This window comes from Heterodontus francisci, chromosome 33, assembly GCF_036365525.1.
Source record: "Heterodontus francisci isolate sHetFra1 chromosome 33, sHetFra1.hap1, whole genome shotgun sequence".
Classification (NCBI taxonomy): Eukaryota; Metazoa; Chordata; class Chondrichthyes; order Heterodontiformes; family Heterodontidae; genus Heterodontus; species Heterodontus francisci.
In genome coordinates this window covers 21981120-22005767 of record NC_090403.1, presented here as the reverse complement: position 1 = coordinate 22005767, position 24648 = coordinate 21981120, and the positions used below count along the sequence as shown (strand labels likewise).

Genomic DNA, 24648 nt, shown 5'->3' with positions numbered 1-24648 from the left:
CTAAATCAGGGTTGTCCAACATACGGCCTGCGGGCCAGGATCCGGCCCACCAAAGGTTTCCATCCAGTCCGTGGATATATTTCAGAGATGAGAAATTTTCCACTGTTTTCTTCTTTCAGCCCGGCTTTTTAAAAAAATCGCAAGTGTCAGTTTCAAAGCTGACAGTTGCTGACATCGGGAACAACAGCGATTTCCCAACTTCGGACAAATTCAAGGTTTTCCGGTGGGTTCTGACTTTTTTTAAAAGCCTGCCGGAAAACCTTGAATCTGTCTGAAGTTCAGAAACAGTTGTTCCCGATGTGAGCACTTGTCAGCTGTCAAACTGACTTGAGATATTTTTTAAAAACTGATCAACCACAAAGCTGCTGTGCTGAGTGCTCCTGCTTCCAGCAACTGGAGAGAGAGGGGGCAGAGAGAGGGGGGGCAGAGAAAGAGGAGAGAGAGAGAGGGGGAGAGAGAGGGGGGAGCAGAGAGAGGGGGGCAGAGAGATAGGGGGCAGGGAGAGAGGAGGGCAGAGGGAGGGAGAGAGGGGGGCAGAGAGAGAGAGGAGGGCAGAGAGAGAGAAGGGGGCAGGGAGAGAGAGGGGGGCAGAGAGAGAGGGGGCAGAGAGAGAGGAGGGCAGAGGGAGGGAGAGAGGGGGACAGGGAGAGAGAGGGGGTCAGAGAGAGAGGAGTCAGAGAGAGAGGAGGGCAGAGGGAGGGAGAGCGAGGGGGTCAGAGAGAGAGGTGGGGCAGGGAGAGGGAGAGAGTGGGGGGCAGGGAGAGAGTTGGGGGCAGGGAGAGAGAGGGGGCAGAGAGAGTGGGGGGCAGAGAGAGAGGGGCAGAGAGAGAGCAGGGCAGTGAGAGAGAGAGGGGAGACAGAGAGAGAGGAGTCAGAGAGAGAGGAGGGCAGAGGGAGGGAGAGCGAGGGGGTCAGAGAGAGAGGGGGGCAGAGAGAGGGAGAGTGAGGGGGGCAGGGAGAGAGAGGGGGGCAGAGAGAGGGGCAGATGGGGAGAGGGGAAGAGAGAGAAAGAGTGATCAAGATAACTCCTGACAGATGGACATCTATCTGGAATACTCTGCATTGCTACAAAAAGTGTGCAGGCAAATATTGACTACTTGTGCAAGCAAAGAAATGTGAGGTATCTCACTAAATCAATGTCCATCATCGTGATGAGAAAGTAAGTCAATAAATTAATCTAATTTAAAGCTTCTTCACAAAAATGCACATTTGTTGTTGTTTTGATTAATAGAAAGATAAATCTTTAATGCCTTTATCCTTCCAAAATTGCCTCACCAGCCCTCTGTGTAAGACAAAAATTGTTACGTGGCCCTCCACACGAAAAGGTTAGACAACCCTGTTCTAAATGGTGTAAAGCTACAAACATTAGAAGTCCAAAGAGACTTGAGGGTCCAGGTACATAGATCATTAAAATGTCATGAACAGATACAGAAAATAATCAAAAAGGTTAATGGAATGCTGGCCTTTATATCCAGAGGACTAGAATAGAAGGGGTTAGAGTCATGTTTCAGATAGTCAAAGCCCAGTTGGACCACACCTGAAGTCCTCTGGTTTGGCGAGGTGTCCCAAATTCGAAAAGTTGGGCAGTTCTGGGCACCACACCTTAGGAAGGATATATTGGCCTTTGAGGGAGTGTGGCGTAAGTTTACCAGAATAATACCTGGACTCCAAGGGTTAATTTACACAAACTAGAGTTGTATTCCCTGGAATTTCAACGGTTAAGTGGTGATTTGATCAAAGTTATCAACATATTATGGGGAACAGATAGGGTAGATCGAAACTATTTCTACTGGTTGGGGAGTCTAGGACTAGGGGGCATAGTCTAAACATTAGAGCCAGACCTTTTAGGAGTGAAATTAGGAAACACTTCTGTACACAAAACGTGGTAGAAGTTTGGAACTCTTCCAGAAATGCAAATTGATGCTGGATCAATTGTTAATTTCAAATCTGAAATTGATGGATTTTTGTTATCCAAAGGTATTCAAGGATATGGGGCATACGGGGCTATAGGGAGTTAGGTTGCAGATCACCCATGATCTCATTGAATGGTGGACCAGGCTCGAGAGGCTGTATGGCCTTCTCCTGTTCCTATGTAGAAAGCAGAAATATGCCCATTTATCGGGAAGCTGAGGAGTATGGATCTAATTAATTTTAGTCATGGTGGCAGTCACGATAGAAGTGACAGGCAAAGTAACTTCTGCCCTAAACTGTGGAAAGGCTGCAGATTAGACTTGAGAGAGGTCCAACAGGTTAAATCATGGGGAAAATAAAAAGAAATTGGAAATCTGAGGTAAAAACATAAAATACACAACAGGTCATAGAATATTACAGCACAGAATGGGTTCATTCGGCCCATCATGCTCGTGCTGGCCCTTTGAAAGAGCTATACAATTAGTCCCATTCCCCTTATCCTTCCCCGGAACTCTACAATCATTTCCTTTTCAAGTACTTGTCCAATTCCCTTTTAAAAGTTATTTTGAATCTGCTTCCAGCACCCTTCAAGCAGTGCATTCTGGGTCATAACAACTCACTGCATAAAAATAATTGTCATCTCCCCTTTGGTTCTTTTGCCAATCACCTTAAATATGTGTCCTCATGACCCTCCTGCCAGTGGAAACAGTTTCTCCCTATATACTCTGCCAAAGCCCTTCATAATTTTAAACACCTCTATTAAATCTCCATTTAACCTTCTCTGCTCTAAGAAGAACAACCTCAGCTTCTCTTGTCTCTCCACATAACTGGCCCTCATTCCTGGTCAGCCAGTCTAATAAGAGGAGATAGATTAACATTTTGAGTACAGTCCCATTACCAGATAAAGAGGCCACACCTGAAGCAATAACCTATCTTTTCTCTTCACTGATGAGGATGGACCAGCCATGTATTTCCTGTTTCTGTTGGCATGTGGCGAGTCAATGGACTCATGAGGCCACCTGTCAGATTACACATTGTCACCAGTCTGTTAAACAAGAGCACGCCCTCTTTTGCAGGGGTCCTAGGATGTTGGGAGCAGCGACAAAGCGTCTGCGCCGTCACTGACTCTTGCATATTTGTTGTGTGGAAGACATAGCAACAATCTCTCCACCTTTCAATGGTACAATGCAGACTCCTCTCTCTCGGTAGTAGCTCCAGTGCCTCATTGCTGCTGTTATGAATGGATAGTGATGCTGGATGAAGACAAGAAGAACGCTCTGATTTTATAACACAAGCGCACACATGCACTGGAAATGGAAAATTTTTGTTTAATCATTCGTAGGATGTGACATCGCTGGAAAGGCAAGCACTTATTACACATCCCTTTTTGCCCTGAGAAGTTGCTGGTGGACTGCCTTCTTAAACGATAGAAGTCTTATGGTATTGTTTGCAGCGGTTTTTGATATATCTAAATGGCTGGCTAGGCCATTTCAGAGGGCAGTTAAGAGTTAATCATGTTTGTGTGGGACTGGAGTCACGTTTAGGACAGACAGAGCGAAGATAGCAGATTTCCTTCCCTAAGGGACATTACTGAACCAGTTAGGTTTTTATAACTATCTGACAGCTTCACTCTTACATTTTAAACTGAATTCAATTTCTCAAACTGCAATGGCCAGATTTGAACTCTTTCTCTGGATTATTAGTCCAGGAACAGAACCATCACAAGAGAAAGGCTGCTGCAGACACCATATAGACAGACGATCACACATACAGGTGAAGTACAGCTGTAGATAACCAGTACTTCCCAAAGGTGAAAATATGTCAGACTGATAAGGCTTTCGGCTGAAAGCATGACATATGCTCAATGTATCTTAAGTATTGGCAGACTGCATAGCTGCTGAGACTTGTGAGATGTGATTTTACCCTCAGGCACTGTCTTACTTCCATGTCCTTGGGTGGCATGCATTTTCTTTTGCTGAGACTGAATCTGCTTATCGAACCTTCGAGCATCTGAATCAGTCTTCTTTCTTGTCAACGAGGCACAGATTTTCAGTTGTTATGGAAGATTAATGGACAGAATTGTGGACTTCAATCCTTTAAAACAATGATGCAAATGCTCGTTTTTCTGTATTACAGAAACCAACCGTGATTTCATTCAGTCACTGTGAACCAGTGGCCCTGTCGTAACGTGTTTTGCAATCTGGGTGTTCAATCTACTTTTATTGACAGCGTGTTTCTGTGGAGCGATGGTGCCATTTGGATTGTAAAGAAAGAGGCCTAAAAATTGGATAGCGCATGAATTGGTGAAAACTGTTCTCCCCTAATAAGGCCGTGAAAGGACCATGGGAAATTGGGCTGCTGGTCCCATTGGTTAATTATTTGCTAACTAAATCCTGGACCGGTGAGCCGCGGGCACCAGTCAAGGCCCCAGAGGCAGCTCGGCGGTCCAAGAGGTACCAAGGTCGGCTGGCTAGATTGCCAGCTAAGGTGGTAAAGGGTCTGGCAGGGGATACAAATGGAGGTGGAGGGCTGAGCAACGGCATCAGCGGCTCACTGATTTAATGTGGAGCCTGGCGGAGACCTCTTGCTCCCTCTTTTTAGCTCCGCGGTAAGTAGAAAAATTAAATCTTGCCTTTCCAGCAGCAATGATCACTTTGAGGACCTATGTCTTCACTGCTAAACACCTGAGAATACTGACCACATGCAGTGGTCATGCACACTCAGTTTTATAAAGAGGGCCTCAAACAGATGCTGGGCTTCCTATTTTCATATGCAAGGGCCTAACGGCTGTTTCAGGCACACACCCTGGATGCCTATGGAAGAGCCTTTGTCATTATGGCCATATTGAGCCAATGACTTTCTGATTTAGTGGTGAAAGTGCACCCACAGAACTAAGGCTGTCATGGCTCTTTATTGGTGGTTGTAACACCTTCCTGCCATTGTAACTGTCTAAAGAGCTTCATTGCCTTCATGTCAAGCAGAATATCCCGTTGTTTTGTCTTTTGTAACATCTTTGATTGTCACTGCTGCTGTTAGTTGTAACATAGTTTTGCCAAGGTGTGGGATGGTCATGATGGGGAATTTGACTTTTTTCTGGTCAGTCAAGTGTTTGACATGTGCAGAAATGCATCATGTTCAGGAGTCTTCAGACCAAATACAATGAGCTATCTACAGCTGTAGAGTTTCTGTTTGCTTGTTATGGAGTGTGCACTCTTTTCCGAGAGGGACACTCCACATTTACCTAAATCAAAATCTTAGTTAAGGAAGAGCCAAGGTTTAGGGGGACCTAAACCCATTCAAGGGAACTGTAGGAGTTTAAACAGTAAATTACTCAACTGCTTATTCAGCCAAGAACGCCCAACCACCTACAGGGCATTGAGTTTCAGGATTATCTGGAGCCAAGCTGGGAGATTCTCAGTCACTGGTGACAGGCCTGCACCTCTATTCCTATCAGCAAGGTAGTCTGTTCAATGAGTAACAGTGCTGTGGAGTACTGGAGGCCCAGCTGGCTCAGGTATCAGATTGCTAAATCTGGCAAGGAGAGACAGGAGAACTAGAGCTACTCCACTCTTGTCTGGGTGATGTTGACTTGGGTCAATACTTTTGTGCTGCCCAGGCTGGAGGGTGATGAACCCCTATCTTTCCTTTTGTCCTACCTTCTGTGGGAATGGGTGGACTTGTGAGTTGGTCTTGTTATGAATGTCACCCAGAAAGTGAACCAAACAATTTTTAAAGCGGGCCCTACTTTCAAACCGGAGCTTCCCTGATCCTAGCAGCAATCAAGGGGTTAAACAAGCAATGATCATTCCGGCATAAAGAATTATACAGGTGTAGGTATCAGAAAGCATGTGTGAGCGAGTAGGGAGCTGGAGAAGAGGCAGTATAAGTGCCAAGGGCTTGGGGAGATGTAGCGACTTGTCAACTCTGTATCTTTGGGTTGTTGGGAAAAAGAAAAATGTAGAATAACAGGAGTTAAATTTCTCATTCCTCAAAGACTGCGTGAACACTGTTCCTGTATATTTCAGTTTATTACAAAATACAGCCTGGTGGATGAACCTTGTGAATACCGCAGGACTGTCCAAGTTGCAAAATCATATTTATTGCACTGTCACTTTCGCAGAAATGATTTTCATGATAAGGTAGAATATGAGAAACGGACAGGACTTTTACAAATGTTGTCATTGAGGAAGCAGTCTGCTGCGCTTCAGCCATTGAAGTTTCTAACACTGAGCACACACAGCGTTTGATTGACCACCAAGGCTGAGAAGGCAAATGTAGATCAGAACACAGTGGCTTCAATCTTTTCTACAGTGCCGCGGGCAGGTTGTGAGCTCAGTTATTTTGGTTCAGCAATCTACAACCCCTAATGGGCTCAGTGAAGTCTGTGAATTTAAATCTAAATTACATCGAATTCCTTTCTCCCTCATGTGTTTGTCTGGCTTCCCCTTAAATTTATCTCTACTGGTCACTGCAACCACTCCACACTCTGGGCAAAGAGGTTTCTCCAGAGTTCCTTATTGGATTTATTAGTGACTATCATATAGATTCACATTGATGACAAAACACTGTTTATCATTCACATATCTCAGCAGCATTATTTCAAATGACACCTCCAACAGAAAAGACAGTGACAATCGCTTGTCCAAAGCCAACAGCTCTTTTGGTTGCCTCTCTAAATCAGTTTGGAAAAATAAATCACTCCTTCTGCATTTCCATGAAAATCCAGGTGTACAGAGCTGCTGTCATCACTACCATCTTATATGGCTCAGAATCTTGAGTCCTGCACAGTAAGCAAATTAAGCTGCTTGAACACTTCCACCAACGCTGCTTATGTTCCATTATATCAAATGGCAGAACTACAAAACAAATATTGAAGTCCTTAGAAGAATGAATTTACCCAGCATTGAGAGCATTCTCCTACAATGACAGCTGTGCTGGACAGGGCATGTGTCATGTATCAGGGACCCCAGAATGTCAAAAGCAGTGCTGTATGGAGAACCGTGCCTCGGGAACCAGAATTGAGGTGCTCTGCAAAACCATTTCAAGGACCAGCTGAAGAAACAACTCTCCTTGGCTGACCTTGAACAACAGACATGGGAGCAGGAAGTTGGTGACTGGGACAACTGGCGTTCACAAATCAGGAATACTACGCGCAGGTTTGAGTCCTTAAGACATGAAGCTGTAGGAGAGAAATGTCAAAAATGGAAGGAAGCTGTTTCTGCCTGGGCTTCCCCAGGTCGAGAATCACTATGCCCCTAATGTTCAAGAACCAGCAGATCTAGAATTGGATTGTTTAGCCACCAGGGAGCGTGCCAGCACCCATAGAGCTGAATCTTCCCTTCATCGTCGTCTGCAAAGATCTAGCCACCATCATCATCATCTTATATTTCTGATGCCTAGTTTTGGTGTCCCCAACAAATAGAAGCATTTTCTCTACATCTACCCTTTCAAACTCTTTCATAATTTTTATGACCTCTATTAGGTCACCTCTCATCCTTCTCTTTTCTAGAGAAAAGATCCCCAGCTTGTTCAGTCTTTCCAGATAATTATAAGCTGTCAGTTCTGGCATCATCTTTGTAAATTATGTTTGTACCTTCTCCAGTGTCTCTATATCTTTTTTTTATAATATGGAGACCAGATCTATACAGAGTACTCAAAGTTGTTTTGCTACATGAGGTGTAGCAAGAGATAAACTTCCTGTACTTAATTTAATTGAGCTTTACTGGAAATTAGCCTGTTTGTATCATTGATACTGTGTTGTAATTAACCCAAGGAGCAAGTGGATGATTTGGATTCCTTTTGGCTGAAGTTTTCAAGCTTGTGAAGAAAATGTGTATCTTTTTTGGCCTCCTTGTCTCGGGAGACAATGGATAAGTGCCTGGAAGTGGTCAGTGGTTTGTGAAGCAGCGCCTGGAGTGGCTATAAAGGCCAATTCTAGAGTGACAGACTCTACCACAGGTGCTGCAGATAAAATTGGCTGTCGGGGCTGTTACGCAGTTGGCTGTCCCCTTGCGCTTCTGTCTTTTTTCCTGCCAACTGCTAAGTCCCTTCGACTCGCCACACTTTAGCCCCGCCTTTATGGCTGCCCGCCAGCTCTGGCGATCGCTGGCAACTGACTCCCACGACTTGTGGTCAATGTCACAGGACTTCATGTCGCGTTTGCATAAGTCTTTAAAGCGGAGACATGGACGGCCGGTGGGTCTGATACCAGTGGTGAGCTCGCTGTACAATGTGTCCTTGGGGATCCTGCCATCTTCCATGCAGCTCACGTGGCCAAGCCATCTCAAGCGCCGCTGGCTCAGTAGGGTGTATTTACTGGGGATGTTGGCTACCTCGAGGACTTCTGTGTTGGAGATACGGTCCTGCCACCTGATGCCAAGGATTCTCCGGAGGCAGCGAAGATGGAATAAATAAGTAAATGAATTGAGACCCTGCGCCATTGCTGCATCGTTCACATGATGCTATCTTCATATGGAGATGCGTTAATTGGGCCGGTGATGAGATCGGCGCCCAAGCAGTGATGCTGGGCTCTGTCCGGCGGTGGGAGCTGCCCACTGAGTATGATTCTCAAAGACAAACGGCAGCAACGGGGTCTGCCACTGCTTTGCAGAAGAGAGGAGGCAGAACAACGGGCGACCAGCAGCCTCATGGCGCAGAGAAGTGGCCAAGTGGCCGACTAAAAGGTACTGCGCATGATCTGAGACAAAAACCCTTCGTGCCAAAACTTTTTGATTGGAGGAAACATTGCTTGATGGCTCCCCACATTGCACCCGGCAGCTGTGCAATAACGTGCACCACACTGTTTGGGTTTGGCAATCTGCGAATTGAAGGTCATCTGCCGGCCCTCCCCAGCCTGGTAACAAGCTCCTCAGTGATTGCACTGGAGAGGGTGCAGAGGAGATTCACCAGGATGTTGCCTGGGCTGGAGCATTTCAGCTATGAAGAGAGACGGAAAAGGCGAGGGTTGTTTTCCTTAGAGCAGAGTAGGCTGAGGGGAGAAATGATTGAGGTATACAAAATTATATGGGGCATTGATAGGTTAGATAGGAAGAACTTTTTTCCCTTAGCAGAGGGGTCAATAACCAGGGGGCATAGATTTAAGGTAAGGGGCAGCAGGTTTAGAGTGGATTTGAGGAAAAGATTTTTCACCCAGAGGGTGGTCGGAATCTGGAATACACTGCCTGAAGAGGCGGTAGAGGCAGGAAGTATCACAACATTTAACAAGTATTTAGATGAGCACTTGAAACGCCATAGGCTACGGGCCAAGTGCTGGAAAATGGGATTAGAATAGTTAGGTGCTTGATGGCCGGCACAGACACAGTGAGCCGAAGGGCCTGTTTCTGTGCTGTATAACTCGATGACTCTATGACTCAAGGAGATTAACGGGCAGTTAATTGTAGGCGCGCAGGTTCCTGGCTCCCACTTGGCACCCAACCCCCACCCCCACCACCCTCGCTTTGAAAATAGCAGTCCGTCCCGGAGGTGTCGGAACACTGTCGCCATCCAGGAGTGCTATTTTCAAAGTGCACCCACTGCTGTTCTCACCCCTCTGGGTGATTGAAAATCCCAGCCACAGTGTCAGTATCAAGCACTCCTAGGACAGGCTTGGTGGAGTTAGATGCAGAATAAAGCTCCTTCTACTCCTGTTTTGATCACAGGCCTCAGTCTCAGCTTCACAGAAGTGCACCCTATACTCCACCAGTGTGGTATCTGTACTTACAATGTCTGTCATCTTATGGCCTCTGGGAGTAAGATTGCCAACTGGTGCCAAATTAAGGAGCAGTTTTATACTGAGGTGCTAGTCAAGAATAGCCAGACTCATTTTATAGAGTTGCCATTGCCATAGAGGCAGGAGTTTTAATCCCATTAGCCTACTGTGATGGGTGTTGAGAGGGTGTTGTAGTATAAGGATTAAAAGGGTTAATGCTGAAGACAGTGAAAGCAATCCCTCCCACCGTAACAGCGATGATATAACAATCACATGGGCATAGGCTTGGAGAAGAAGAGAGAGCAGCACGAAGGATGCTAGCTTAGGAGGCTTGATGAGAGTGTATATAGTTTTCTGTAAATAGTCGAGTTCTCAGTTGACCTTATCCTGAGTCTGAGACTTTCTCCAGAACGCCCCTGCTCGGCTACTAAATACAACAACACACAACTGGTGTGAAAGCAAACAATGAAAATGGTTCTGGTTTACAGCAATTTTAAGTTCTGAGGAATGTTTAAGGGAATTGGTCCCTGTCCCATTTTGACAAAGGAAGTTTTTCAAGTAACGTAATTGATGGTTTCAAGATTACGAGTGGAATTGGCAAAGTTGATCCAGGGAACTTGTTCACCTTCAAGATGGACTCCAAAGGGTGCAAATTAAAATAGAGAAGTGTTGAGAGTAAGAAAGTGAGTCGGGCAATACGTTTTCAATAAAGGTAGTAGGTTCATGGAACAAATGGCCAAGGCAGTTTGAAGCAGGCAGTATAAATGAGTTCAAGAAGTAACAGAAAGTGTTTTTTAGACTTGAAAAGGATTGAGAAATATGGGGCTTGATTTTCAGTCCAGGCTCGGGAACCTGATGCCCAGATAATTTCCAAGTCCCGATCCCGCACCTCCATTGTATCGGTCATGCAACGCTAATTTTAAATGCTTGAGAGTGGCGCAGTGGTTAGCACTGCAGGCTCACAGTCCAGCAATGCGGGTTGGTAGGGGAATTGAGGGAAGGTGAGGATGTGGTAGGAATATGGGATTAATGTAGGATTAGTATAAATGGGTGGTTGATGGTTGGCACAGACTCGGTGGGCTGAAGGGCCTGTTTCAGTGCTGTATCTCTAAAAAAAAATAAATAAATAATGCCCTGATTGGGCAGGAGGTATGCTCGGCCTCCCATTAGAGGCACCAAGTACCTCCAGGAGACAGGATCTGCCTGCCTGGTGCCAGAGGCAAAGGCAAGCGGCTGCCATAATGGGGCCTGCCACTGCCTTGCCAAGAAGAGCAGGCAGCTCCTCAGAGGGACAGCACTAAATATTGAATGGAGCGGAGGGCAAAATCACCAAAACAAAAGTACTGCACATGTCTGCGCGCCGGATACAGGGGCTCCTGATAATTTTAAACATTTAACGGAACACTTTCCCTTTGCTCCACCGTGATCCTGACCGCTGTACACCAACGTATACCAGACAGTTCTGGTTCACCAGAATCCTCTTCCACTATCCTGGTGCTGACCACCCCGGCCTTTAATTGGAGGCGAGCAGCTTTCCTGGTTCCCTCCCGCAGCCCCCTCCCCCACAAGACCTGGCATTAAAAATCACAGAATGTTCCAGAGAACCTCCAGGACTGCAATCTTCAAATTATGGCTGCTCTGTCTCCTGACATCACCCCTCTGCACCACACCCCCCACCCCCCCCACCAGTACTTTGAATATCTGGCCCATGATGAGAAACCAGGAAAATGGGGTAAATATTCATCCAAAGGGGACATGCTGAATGAAGAAGATATTATGAGGGTCACAATTTTTTTTTACATTCACCTTTCCAGTGTCACCATTTTATTTTGTTTCCATGGCGACAGCAGTACACTAGGTACCTGATGGAAACTCACCTCATAAACTCGTCATGAGGCGAAAATACCCAGAATCCAAAGCTGCCCACCACACCCTGCAGTCTCATGCTGGTTAGACCTATACCAGTTACCATCTAGGATTTTCCCCATTGTCACTTGACCTTTCAGGGCTGGTTTTTAGCTTTGGTGGGAGTTGGGTACTTTTATTCACAGGGTATGATCAAAGTGGAGAATTTATACATGTATGTGTACATTTTGTTGAAAAATTCTCTTTTTCCCAGGTAATAAGTGCCACTCACGAGGGGCAGTGACATGTGCAGAGTGTCTGCAAATAGAACCATTCTGCGCCTGGTGTTCACAAGAGGTAAGAGGGATGAAAGTGATACCATCTCACTTTTTAGTAACCATATGTTGTTTCATTCTTCATTGAGCCTTGGATTGTGTGGTCCACTGTCAGTGGAGAAATTATTAATAATTGTTCTGGAACAAGTACCTAATTAATTTACTGACATAATGTTGAAGCAAATGACTTCCCTGCAACCTCTAAATGTGAGCAAACACTGGGGTTTATTTGGGTTTGGTCTTGGGGCTCATGTGGTGAATGCTGACTCACTGAATTCCTTCATGCGAGAGCTGAACCGGTTGCTGACTGGGACAGAGATCATCTCGTACAAGAGCTCGGTAGTTTAGTTTAGTTTAGTTTAGAGATACAGCACTGAAACAGGCCCTTCGGCCCACCGAGTCTGTGCCGACCATCAACCACCCATTTATACTAATCCTACACTAATCCCATATTCCTACCAAACATCCCCACCTGTCCCGATATTTCCCTCCCACCTACCTATACTAGTGGCAATTTATAATGGCCAATTTACCTACCAACCTGCAAGTCTTTTGGCTTGTGGGAGGAAACCGGAGCACCCGGAGAAAACCCACGCAGACACAGGGAGAACTTGCAAACTCCACACAGGCAGTACCCAGAATTGAACCTGGGTCGCTGGAGCTGTGAGGCTGCGGTGCTAACCACTGCGCCACTGTGCCGCTTGTGCTGTTGATTCGGGAGAGGGAGAGCTGTCTGCTGGACTAATTTTGATCATCTAAGGAAGTTGGAGAGGAATTTTCCAGATTGCCATTCTCCTAGTTGGCCTGGGTTTTAGTCTAGTTTTCTACCTCTCCCGTGGCTCCGAGGAGGTGGGGAGTATATGCATCATGATGTACAAGACATTACAACTGTACAGGGCAGGCTGGATGGACCAATAGGTATTTTCCTGCCCGTTATTTTCTGTATGCTCATAATAATTGAATGACTGCCATATTTGCTGGGAAGTCCATTATTCAGAAAATATACAGGAATGTGTACAGAAAGGGAGCAATTGGCAAATATTGTTTAGTGTGGATCAAGGTACATTGATGAGATTTGGAGAGAACGAGCAGAGGGACGATAATGCTAGAATAGAAGGCACCACACAGGAGCAGGGTCTGGGAATACCCATGGGATAGTCAACGGAACCACTGACAGTAGTAAAGAGAGCATCAGTCCCAGAATGTGGCACTGAGTTTATACAGACTCTTGATCTGGCCCAATTGTGTATTATTCCAGTCACTTTGGGAAGGGGACCATGAAAATCAATTGAGTTAATAGCTGTACTGTGAGGGAAGCTAGGGAAACTAAGATTGTTCATGTACAGGAAGAGAATGCTCAGTAGACCTCAATGTAAACTGGTCAAATTTGCAGATGATGTTGAATTGGGAGGCGTAGTGGGATCCTTAGTTCACTGCTCTCAGTGGTTCCATTGACTATCCCATGGGTATGCCCAGACTCTGCTCCTGTGTAGTGTCTTCTAGACTAGTATTATCTTCCCTTTGCTCGTTCTCCTCTCCAAATCTCATTTTATAGCTAGAATCACAGTTGATTTGGTTTAATAGTTACACGGTAAGATCAGGTTGTTCAGGGTATTTTTTGGCTCACCATCATGAAGGATCTTCTTGTTTGCAGTATTGAACCCTTTACCATTTCAGGCAGCCTGTCTCAACTTGCAGATAAACCAGAGCATTATGAGCCAACTAGAAAGCAACACTCACAGAATTTAGCATTAATTATATATCTGAGTGTATAAGGATAGTGTTTAACCCCTTGAGCCACCTAAAAGAGGTATTAACAGTGATTGTCTATAAGTTGCCTGAGTTAGATTATTTTAATTAGTTGCTAATAGAGGATTTCACAGGCTGGGATGATTTCCAAAATCTACATTCACTTTTGGTATTCTCCGATTGAAATAGCCTGAACATCCCCTCCGTCCACCTCCAGCGCATTGTTGGTGCAGTGTGTGCTATCGACAGGATGCACTGCATCAACTCAACAAGGCATCCTCGGCAGCAGCTTCCAAACATGTAGCCCCCACCACCTAGAAGGACAAAGACAGAGGTGCATGGGAACACCATCACCTCCAAGTTTCCTTCTGATGCACATACCATCCTGATTTGGACATATATTGGCCATTCCTTCATCACTGTCGGGTCGAAATCCTGGAATTCCCTACCTAACAGCATGGTGGGAGCCCTTTCACTTCACAGACTGCAGCATTTGAGGAAGAAGAACGCCCACCACCACCTTCACAAGGGCAACAAGAGATGGTTGATAAACACTGGCCTTGCCGGAAACATCCACACCCCAAGAATTAATTTCAAAAAAATGAGTAGATTCAATGAATATGCCCTTGAATTGAGTGAAGATTTATTAATGCCTGCACAAACAATGAATGCGTCAGAGCAAAGGAGGAAGTCGGATCTGTATTGTTAAAAATTATTGAGGCAGTTTGGACAGGTTATACATTTGGAAAAGTAAAATACTGTGGGTGTTGGAAATCCGAAATAAAAACAGAAAATGCTGGAAATATTCAGCAGGTCTTGCAGCATCTCTAGAGATAGAAATAGAGTTAACATTGCAGCCTAATGTCCTTTCATCAGAACTGCAAGAACAACAAGGAAATCTGCTGCTGATTGTAACATATCGCCCTCCTTCAGCTGATGAATCAGTGCTCCTCCACTTGGAAGAAGCACTGAGGGTAGCAAAGGTGCAGAATGTAATCTGGGTAGGCGATTTCAATGTTCATCACCAAGAGTAGTTTGGTAACACCACTACTGACTGAGCTGGCCAAGTCCTGAAAGATATATCTGCTTGAAGGATATATCTGGGCCTGCAGCTGGTGGTAAAGGAACCAATAAGAGGGAAAAATCTATTTGACTATGCCCTCCCCAATGTACCTGTCACAGATGTATCTGTCCATGACAGTACTGGTAGGAGTGACAACTGCACAGTCCTTGTGGACACAAAGTCCCATCTTCATACTGAGGATACCCTCCATCGTGTGGTGTGGCATTAAATGGGATAGATTCAGAAAAGATCCAGCAACTCAAAACTGGGCATCCATGAGGCGCTGTGGGCTATCAGCAGCATCAGGATTGTATTCAACCACAATCTGTAACCCCATGGCCAAACATATCCTTCACTGTACCATTACTATCAAGCCAGGTGATCAACCCTGGTTTAATAAGGAGTGCAGGAGAGCATGTCAGGAGCAACACCAGGTATACCTCAAAATGAGTTGCCAACCTGGTGAAGCTACAACACAGGACTACAAGCATGCTAAACAGCAGAAGAATCATGCTATAAACAGAGCTCAGCAATCCCACAACCAACAGATCAAACCAAAGCTCTGTAGTTCTGCCACATCCAGTCATGAATGGTGATGGACAATTAAACAACTAACCAGAGTAGAAGGCTCCACAAACATCCCAATCCTCAATGATGGGGGAGCCCAGCAAGTCAGTGCAAAGACCAGGCTGAAGCATTTACAACCATCTTTAGCCAGAAGTGCTGAGTGGATGATCCATCTCCTGAGGTGCATCACAGATGCCAGTTTACAGCCAATCCGATTCACTCCACGTGATATCAAGAAATGGCTGAAGGCACTGGATAGAGCAAAGGCTATGGGCCTTGATCAGTTCCCGGCTGTAGTACTGAAGACTTGTGCTGCAGAACTAGCCACACCCCTAGCCAAGCTGTTCCAGTACAGCTACAACACTGGCATCTACCTGGCAATGTGGAAAAAAAAAACTTTTATTTCCAAAATATACTTTATTCATAAAAATCTGTAAAAATTACATTGCCAAACAGTTTCCAAACAGCACCAAAAAATACAAACATTGCAAGGGAGATCAGTTTCCTTCAATACTGTCATGAGTTTCTTCCCAACCCTTCCGTTTCACAATTGTCATGTCAATTACAGTTTTACATTTACAGCAATTCAGAATATTAACGATACAGTTCGAGGGGTTTCCCATTGATCCAGCCCCTCAGTCCAGCTTGGTGGGGGAACCTTACACTGTGGTCTTTCCCCATTGAGCCTTTGCTGCGGCTGCCCCAAGCTTTAGTGCGTCCCTCAGCACGTAGTCCTGGACCTTGGAATGTGCCAGTCTGCAACATTCGGTCGTGGACAACTCTTTGCGCTGGAAGACCAGCAGGTTTCGGGCAGACCAAAGGGCGTCTTTCACCGAATTGATAGTCCTCCAGCAGCAGTTGATTTTTGTCTCGGTGTGCGTCCCTGGGAACAGCCCGTAGAGCACAGACTCCTGTGTTACAGAGCTGCTTGGGATGAACCTTGACAAAAACCACTGCATCTCTTTCCACACCTGCTTTGCAAAGGCACATTCCAGGAGGAGGTGTGCGAGCGTCTCTTCCCCGCCACAGCCAACGCGGGGGCACTGTGCAGAGGGGGCGAGACTTCAGGTGTGCATGAAGGATCTGACGGGGAGGGCCCTTCTCACCACCAGCCAAGCTACGTCTTGGTGCTTGTTTGAAAGTTCTGGTGATGAGGCATTCCGCCAAATGACTTTGACGGTCTGCTCGGGGAACCATCCGACAGGATTCACCGTTTCCTTTTCCGTAGGGCCTTGAGGACATTCCGTGCAGACCACTGCCTGATGGACCGGTGGTCAAAGGTGTTTTCCCGCAGAAACTGCTCCATGAAGGATAGGTGGTACGGCACCGCCCAACTGCACGGAGCGTTCCGCGGCAATGTGACCAGGCCCATCCTTCGCAACACCGGGGACAGATAGAACCTCAGCACGTAGTGACACTTGGAATTTGCGTACTGGGGATCTACACACAGCTTGATGCAGCCGCACACGAAGGTGGTCATCAGGATGAGGGCCACGTTGGGTACATTTTTCCCGCCCTTGTCCAGAGATTTGAACATCGTGTCCCTCCGGACCCGGTCCATTTTAGATCCCCAGACGAAGCGGAAAATGGCTCGGGTGACTGCCACGGCGCAGGAGTGGGGTATGGGCCAGACCTGCGCCACGTAGAGCAACAACGTGAGCGCCTCGCACCTGATGACCAGGTTCTTACCCACAATGGAGAGAGATCGCTGCCCCCACATGCCCAACTTTTGTCGTACCTTGGCTACTCGCTCCTCCCATGTTTTGGTGCACGCCCCGGCCCTTCCGAACCATATCCCCAGCACCTTCAGGTAATCTGACCTGACGGTGAAGGAGACAAAGGATCGGTCAGCCCAGTTCCCAAAGAACATGGCCTCGCTCTTGCCGTGGTTGACTTTAGCTCCCGAGGCCAGTTCGAACTGGTCGCAGATGCTCATCAGTCTGCGCACGGACAGCGGATCCGAGCAGAAGACGGCGACGTCATCCATGTACAGGGAGGTTTTGACCTGAGTGCCTCCGCTGCCTGGGATTGTCACCCCTCTTATGCTCGCATCCTTCCTAATAGACTCAGCAAAGGGTTCAATACAGCAAACAAACAAGACCGGGGACAGAGGGCAGCCCTGTCTGACTCCAGATTTGATTGGGAAACTTTCAGATTCCCACCCATTGATTGACACTGCGCTACTGATGTTTGTGTAGAGCAGTTGGATCCAATTGCAGATTCCCTCCCCAAACCCCATTTTGGAAAGCACGTCCATCATGTAGGTGTGCGATATCCTGTCAAAAGCCTTCTCCTGGTCCAGGCTGATGAGGCAGGTGTCCACCCTCCTGTCCCGTACATAGGCGATCGTATCCCTGAGTAGCGCGAGACTATCAGAGATCTTCCTGCCGGGTACAGTACAGGTCTGATCGGGGTGAATCACCAACTCCAGAGCAGACTTGACTCGACTGGCTATGACTTTGGACAGAATCTTGTAATCAACATTAAGCAGTGAGATGGGCCGCCAATTTCTGATTTCTGCCCTCTCCCCCTTCTGCTTGTAAATGAGGGTGATGATGCCTTTTCTCATGGACTCTGACATGCTGCCAGCCAGGAGCATACTCTCGTATACTTCCAGCAGGTCCGGGCCGACCCAGTCCCACAGGGCCGAGTACAACTCGACCGGTAAGCCGTCGCTCCCGGGAGTTTTACTCGTCTCGAAAGACTCGACGGCCTTTGTCAGCTCGTCCAGAGTTAGCGGCTTGTCCAGTCTCTCCCTCCTGCTGTCATCTAGGACCTCTGTGATAGATGACAGGAAGGACTGGGAGGCTCTGCTGTCTGTGGGCTTCGCGTCATACAGCCCAGCATAAAAGGATTTGCTGATCCTTAGTATGTCGGACTGCGAAGACGTTACCGAGCCATCTTCTTCCTTCAGGCTGCTGATAACAGAGCTCTCTCTGTGTACCTTTTGGAAGAAGTAACGCGAGCACGAAAATTGCCCAGGTATGTCCTGTGCACAAAAAGCAGGACAAATCCAACCCGGTCAATTACCGCCCCCACCAGCCTCTTCTCAATCATCAGCAAAGTGATGGTAGGTGTTATTGACAGTGCTTTCAAGTGGCACTTACTCACCAATAACCAATGCTCAGTTTGGTTCCGTCAGGGCCAATCAGCTCCAGACCTCAATGTAGTCTTGGTCCAAACATGAACAAAAGTGCTGACTTCCAGAGGTGAGATGAGCGTGACTGCCGTTGATATCAAGGTAGCATTTGACTGAGTATGGCATCAAGGAGCCCTAGCAAAACTGAAGTCAATGGGAATCAGGGGAAAACTCTCCACTGGTTGGAGTCATTCCTAGCACAAAGGAAGATGGTTGTGGTTATTGGAGGCCAATCATCTCAGCCTCAGTATGTCACTGCAGGAGTTCCTCAGGTCAGTGTCCTGGGCCCAGCCACCTTCAGTGCTTCATCAATGAGCTTCCCTCTGACATAAGGTCAGAAATGGGGATGTTCACTGATGATTGCACAATGTTCAGCACCATTCGAGATTCCTCAGATAATAAAGGAGCCACTGCCCACATGCAGCAAGACCTGGACAATGTTCAGACTTGAAGTGGCAAGTAACGTTCATGCCAGGCAATGACCATCTTCAACAAGAGAGAATCTAACCATCTCCCCTTGACATTCGACAGCATTAGCATCGCTGACATCATCGACAAAGCGGCGCGCTTGATTGGCACCCCCATCTACTAATCTAAGCATCAACATCAACGTACAGTGGCAGCAGTGTGTATAATCTACAAGATACACTGTAGCAACTCACCAAGGCTCCTTCGACAGCCCCTTCCAAACCTGCGACCTCTACCACCTAGAAGGACATGGGAACACCACCACCTGCAGGTTCCCCTCCAGGTCACACACCATCCTGACTTGGAACTATATCACCATTCCTTCACTGTTGCTGGGTCATAATCCTGGAACTCCCTCCCTAACAGTACTGTGGCTGTACCTACACCAGATGGAGTGCATCGATTCAAGGAGGCAGCTCACCACCACCTTCTCAAGGGCAATTCGGGATGGGTAACAATTGCTGGCCTTGCCAGCGATGCCCACATCCTATGAATGAATTTTAAAAATGTTCCCATACCAAAAGTTGATGCCTTATAATTACCAGGCCATTTTATAATACAGCTAATGTAAAACACTTTAAAGATAATTCTGGGGTATTGCAAGCCATGATTCTGGTCTGAGGACCCCTGTGATCTCCACACACCTGCCATCAACCATTATGTTAGTTCTGCTCAGTAATGATGGTCCCCATTCTAAAGGACTAACAATGATGGTTCCCATTCTGAAGGGTTATTAATCATGGTTCCCCATTCTAAAGGGATATTAATGATGCTCTCCCATTCTAAAGGAGTATTTGTAATGGTGCCCAGTCTTAAAGGGTATTTGGGTGTTTGTCAGTCGATAAAGGGGTATTATGATGGTGCCCGCACTAAAGTGCTATTGAGGATGCCTGCCACTTTCTAAAGGGTGCTAATGATGGTCCCCTATTTTGAAGTTATGTTAATGAATGTGCCCACTCTAAAGTGGTATTAAGAGTGATGGCCTGTCTCTGTAGGGATATTAATAAAGATGGGCTATCTGTGCATGGGGCATTAATAGTGATGGCCTGTCTCTGTAGGGGATTTAATATCGATCACTTGTTTCTGGAGGGGTATTAATAGAGGCGCCCACTCCAAACATGTATTGAGAGCAATTCCCACTCTAGGGGGTTTGGTAAATCTGATCGGTTGTCAAGCCACTTTTGTCTCAGCACCAGACTACAGCCCCTACAATTCCTGCCATTATTCACAAATGTTGCTTTTAGCGAGCCTCCCTGCTACAAGGTTACGTTTTGAATTGAAAAAGGATTATTTTGTGATTTGTTTCAGGATTTTGGTGGAGGCGGCTCTTCAAGATGTGATCTAAAAGAGAATTTAATTCAAAAAGGTTGCAAAGAGAATTCGACCGAGTTTCCCCAGGGCTCCATCCAAATAAAAAAGAATTTGCCCCTCAGTGAGAAAGGATCAAGTGACAAACCAGACCGGATTGTGCAATTCACTCCTCAAAAGGTCACCATCAACTTGCGTCGAGGTATGGATCACCCAAGGGCTGTGTCTCTAGTTTTTTCTGTCTCTGTGTCTCCAGTCCCATGTCTCCCCTCTGCTCGTCCCTCAGCCTTCCACTTCCAATGTGGTCCAGCAAACAACTCCAGAACACCCCTCACACTGTTTAGCAGCTTGGAAACTGTGTGTTACATTTCTAATGTAAGCACCACTGCAACTGAATTTGCAATTGATAAATCTACCTTTGTCTTCCTGTATAAAGCAGCAGCCACGATCTTTGATTCTCCCAAAAACAACAGAATCACAGCACTTGTACGAGTAAGACGAATACAGATGGAATTTCCTCTCAGTAATTTTTTGTTATTCATTCATGGGATGTGGGCGTCACAGGCAAGGCCAGCATTTGTTGCCCATCCATAATTGCCCTTGACAACTGAGTGGTTTGCTGGACCATTTCAGAGGGCAGTTAAGAGTCACCACACTGCCATGGGTCTGGAGTCACATGTAGGCCAGACCAGGTAAGGACAGCAGATTTCCTTCCCTAAAGGACATTAGTTAGGTTTTTTACCACAAGCGATGATAGTTTTATGGCACGATTACTGAGACCAGCTTCCTATTCCAGATTTTTAAAAATTAAATTCTGCACTGTGACATTCCACTGTCCACGAAAAAAGCGTTTGCATAAATACAGTACCTTTCATCGCCTCAGGACATCCAATGAATTAGTATTGAAGTGTAGACACTGTTGGAGGAATCGCAGCAGCCAATTTGCACACAGCAATATCCCACAAATAGCAATGAGATAATGGGCAGTTTCTTTATTTTAGTGATGTTAGGTGAGGGATAAATATTGCCTAAGACACTGGAGAGAACTCCCCTACCCTATCTTTCACCTCCACCTATGAGATCAGGTGGGGCCTTGGTTTAACATCTCACCCAAAAGACAGCACCTACCTCACCTGGAATATCAGTCCAGATTTTATGCACAAGACCCGGGAGTGGGCCTAGATCCCATAAGCATTGGATTAAAAGGGGAGAATGACATTGACTGAACCATGGCTGACACCAAGATACAGCTCTGTAGACTTCTAGCTTCCATTCTGCCTCAGGATGTCAGTTACTAAATGTCAGCTTTAGGATCCGTAAGACATTGTCATTGCGCTCTCCCTCCACCAATTAGCCAATTACCCGCTTTACAGATACAAGAACGAGATGGACTTCAAACAGTGACAATCCAACAACAAATTATATTTATAAAGCACCTTTTAATGTAATCACACATCCCAAGGCTCTTCACAGGCGCGTTACAAAACAAAATATGACACTGAGCCACATATTGGGTCAGATACCAAAAGCTTGGTCAAAGAGGTAGGTTTTAAGGAGTGTCTTAAAGGAGGAAAGTGAGGTGGAGAGGCAGAGAGGTTTAGTTTAGAGATACAGCACTGAAACAGGCCCTTCAGCCCACCAAGTCTGTGCCGACCATCAACCACCCATTTATACTAATCCTACACTAATCCCATATTCCTACCACATCCCCACCTGTCCCCATATTTCCCTACCACCTACCTATACTAGGGGCAATTTATAATGGCCAATTTACCTACCAACCTGCAAGTCCTTTGGCTTGTGGGAGGAAACCGGAGCACCCGGAGAAAACCCACGCAGACACAGGGAGAACTTGCAAACTCCACACAGGCAGTACCCAGAATTGAACCCGGGTCGCTGGAGCTGTGAGGCTGCGGTACTAACCACTGTGCAGGGAGGGAATTCCAGACTTGGAGCCTAGACAACTGAAGGTGCGGCCACCAATGGTGGAGCGATTAAACTCAGGGATGCACAAGAGGCTAGAATTAGAAGAGCACAGATATCTTGGAGGGTTGTGGGGCTGGAGGAGATGACAGAGATAGGGAGGGGTGAGGCCATAGAGGGATTTGAAAACAAGGATGAGAATTTTAAAATCAAGACCAGGAGCCAACATAGGTCAGCAACCACAGGGGTGATAGGGGAACGGGACATAGTGTGAGTTAAGACATGGGCAGCAGTGTTTTGGATGACCTCAAGTTACGGAGAGTAGAATGTGGGAGACAAGCCAGGAGTGCATTAGAATAGTCAAGTGTAGAAGTAGCGAAGACATGAATGAGGGCTTCAGCAGCAGATGAGCTGAGACAGGGGCGATGTCGGGCGATGATATGGAAGTGGAGTAGCAATGGATGGGATAAAAATGGAGAGGGGGGTGGTCCTAAAAAGGCTGGCTATGCTTAGGGTTGATGAGTCACCTGGTCCAGATGGCTTGCATCCCAGGTTGCTAAAGGAAGTGGGGATGGAGATAGCAGAACGCCTTGCCATAATCTTCCAATCTTCCCTGGATACAGGGTGTAATGAGTTTTTTATGTTGCCTGATGCATGGAGTCCAGTTATGCTGAAGATCTCTAACAGGTTTATTGACAGCAAAACTATTATATACGGTACAGAGCAAATTATTTACAGAACCTTCATCTAGGCGTTACAGTTGCAGAGTGACCCTGGCTTGTAGCCATATGACTACATAGTTGTACTTAGTTTATTAGCATACTGAGCTCTTAAAAGGATATCACTCTTAAATGCAATCATACAACACGGGGGAGGTGCCAGAGGATTGGAGAGTGGCAAATGTGACACCTTTATTCAAGAAAGGGTGTAGGGATAGTCCTAGCAACTACAGGCCTGTTTGTTTAACATCAGTGATGGGTAAGGTTTTAGAAGTAATGATCAGGGAAAATATCAGTGGACACTTGAGAGGTTCAAGTTAATTAAAGATAGTCAGGCATGGATTTGTAAAAGGCAAATCATGCTTGTCTAATCTAATTGAATATTTTGTTGAAGTAACAGAGAAGGCTGATGAAGGGAATGCAGTGGATGTTGTTTATATGGATTTGAAGAAAGCAATTGATAAGGTACTACATAAAAGGTTGGTTAACAAAATTGGGGCTCATAGAATAGGAGGATCAATGTCCAATTGGATAAAAAATTGACTTAAGGACAGAAAACGGTGAATCGTAGTAAATGGCTGCTATTCAGACTGGAGGATGGTGTTCCCAAGGGTCAGTGCTGGGACCACTGCTTTCTTTTGCTATATATAAATGACTTAGATCTTGGAATAAAGAGTAGAATCTCAAAATTTGCTGACAACACCAACTTGATGGTGTGGCAAATGGTGAGGGTGATATGAACCACCTGCAACAGGGAATAGGCTAGCAGAATGTGCAGAGAGGTGGCAGATTGAATTTAATACTGACAAGTGTGAGGTGATGTATTTTGGCAGAAAGAATAGGGAGAGGCAATATATACTTAATGGCACAGTTCTAAAGTTGTGCAGGAACAGAGGAACCTGAGGGTGCATGTGCATCGATCTTTGAAGGTGGCAGGACATAATGAGAGAGTGGTTACTAAAGCTACGGGATCTTGGGGCTTCATAAATAGAGGTATTGAGTACAAAAGCAGGGAAGTTATGCTGAGTCTTTAAAAAGCTCTGGTTAGGTCCCAACTGGAGTACTGTGTCCAGTTCTGGGCACCACACCTCAGGAAGGATGTGAGGGTCCTTGAGAGGGTGCAGAGGAGATTTACCAGAATGGTTGCAGGGATGGGGGATTTTAATTACAAAGTTAGGTTGGAAAAGCTGGTTCTCCTTAGAACAAAGGAGATTGAAGGGAGATTTTATGGAAGTGTACAAGATTATGACAGGCTTAGATAAGTTAGACAAGGAAAAACTGTTCCCATTAACAAATGGTACAAGGACTAGGGGACATAGATTGAAAGTTTTGGGCAAAAGATGCAGGGGGAATATGAGGAAGCACTTTTTTACGCAGTGGGTGGTAATGACCACAATCATGGTGGAAGCGGAGACGCTCAATGACTTCAAGAGGAAGTTGGATGGCCACCTGAGAGAAATAGACTTGCAGGGCACTGAGGATCAAACTGGGGTGTGGGACTAACTGCATAGCTCCGTGGAGAGCTGGCGTGGACTCGATGGGCCGAATGGCCTCCTTCTGTGTCGTAAATGACCCTATAACTCCAGTGATGGCACAAATATGAAGTCAGAAACACATCTCAGGGTCAAATGTTGCATCAAGGTTGTGAACAGACTGGTTTAATCCCAGACTGTTGCCAGGGTGAGGAATGGAATCGATAGCTAGGGAATGGAGTTTGGAACGGGGACCGAAAACAATGGCTTCAGTCTTCCCAATATTTAATTGAAGGAAATTTCTGCCCATCAAATACTGGATGTCGGTAAGCAGTTTGATAATTTAGCAACAGTGGAGGAGTTGAGAAAGTGGTGAGGTTCAGCTGGGTATCGTCAGCATACATGTGAAAACTAACGCTGTGCTGTCAGATGATGTCACCA

At 46.2% G+C, this 24648-nt stretch overlaps 1 protein-coding gene across 1 annotated transcript in view; it reads left to right on the top strand.

Annotated features, from left to right (window-relative positions):
- Positions 1–24648, top strand: part of LOC137348050 (integrin beta-3-like) — a 94056-nt gene that overhangs the window by 5938 nt on the left and 63470 nt on the right. Inside the window, exons 2-3 of the mRNA XM_068013165.1 lie at positions 11739–11821; positions 20094–20295. Coding sequence (XP_067869266.1) covers positions 11739–11821; positions 20094–20295 — 285 coding nt within the window. The remainder of the gene's footprint in view (positions 1–11738; positions 11822–20093; positions 20296–24648) is intronic.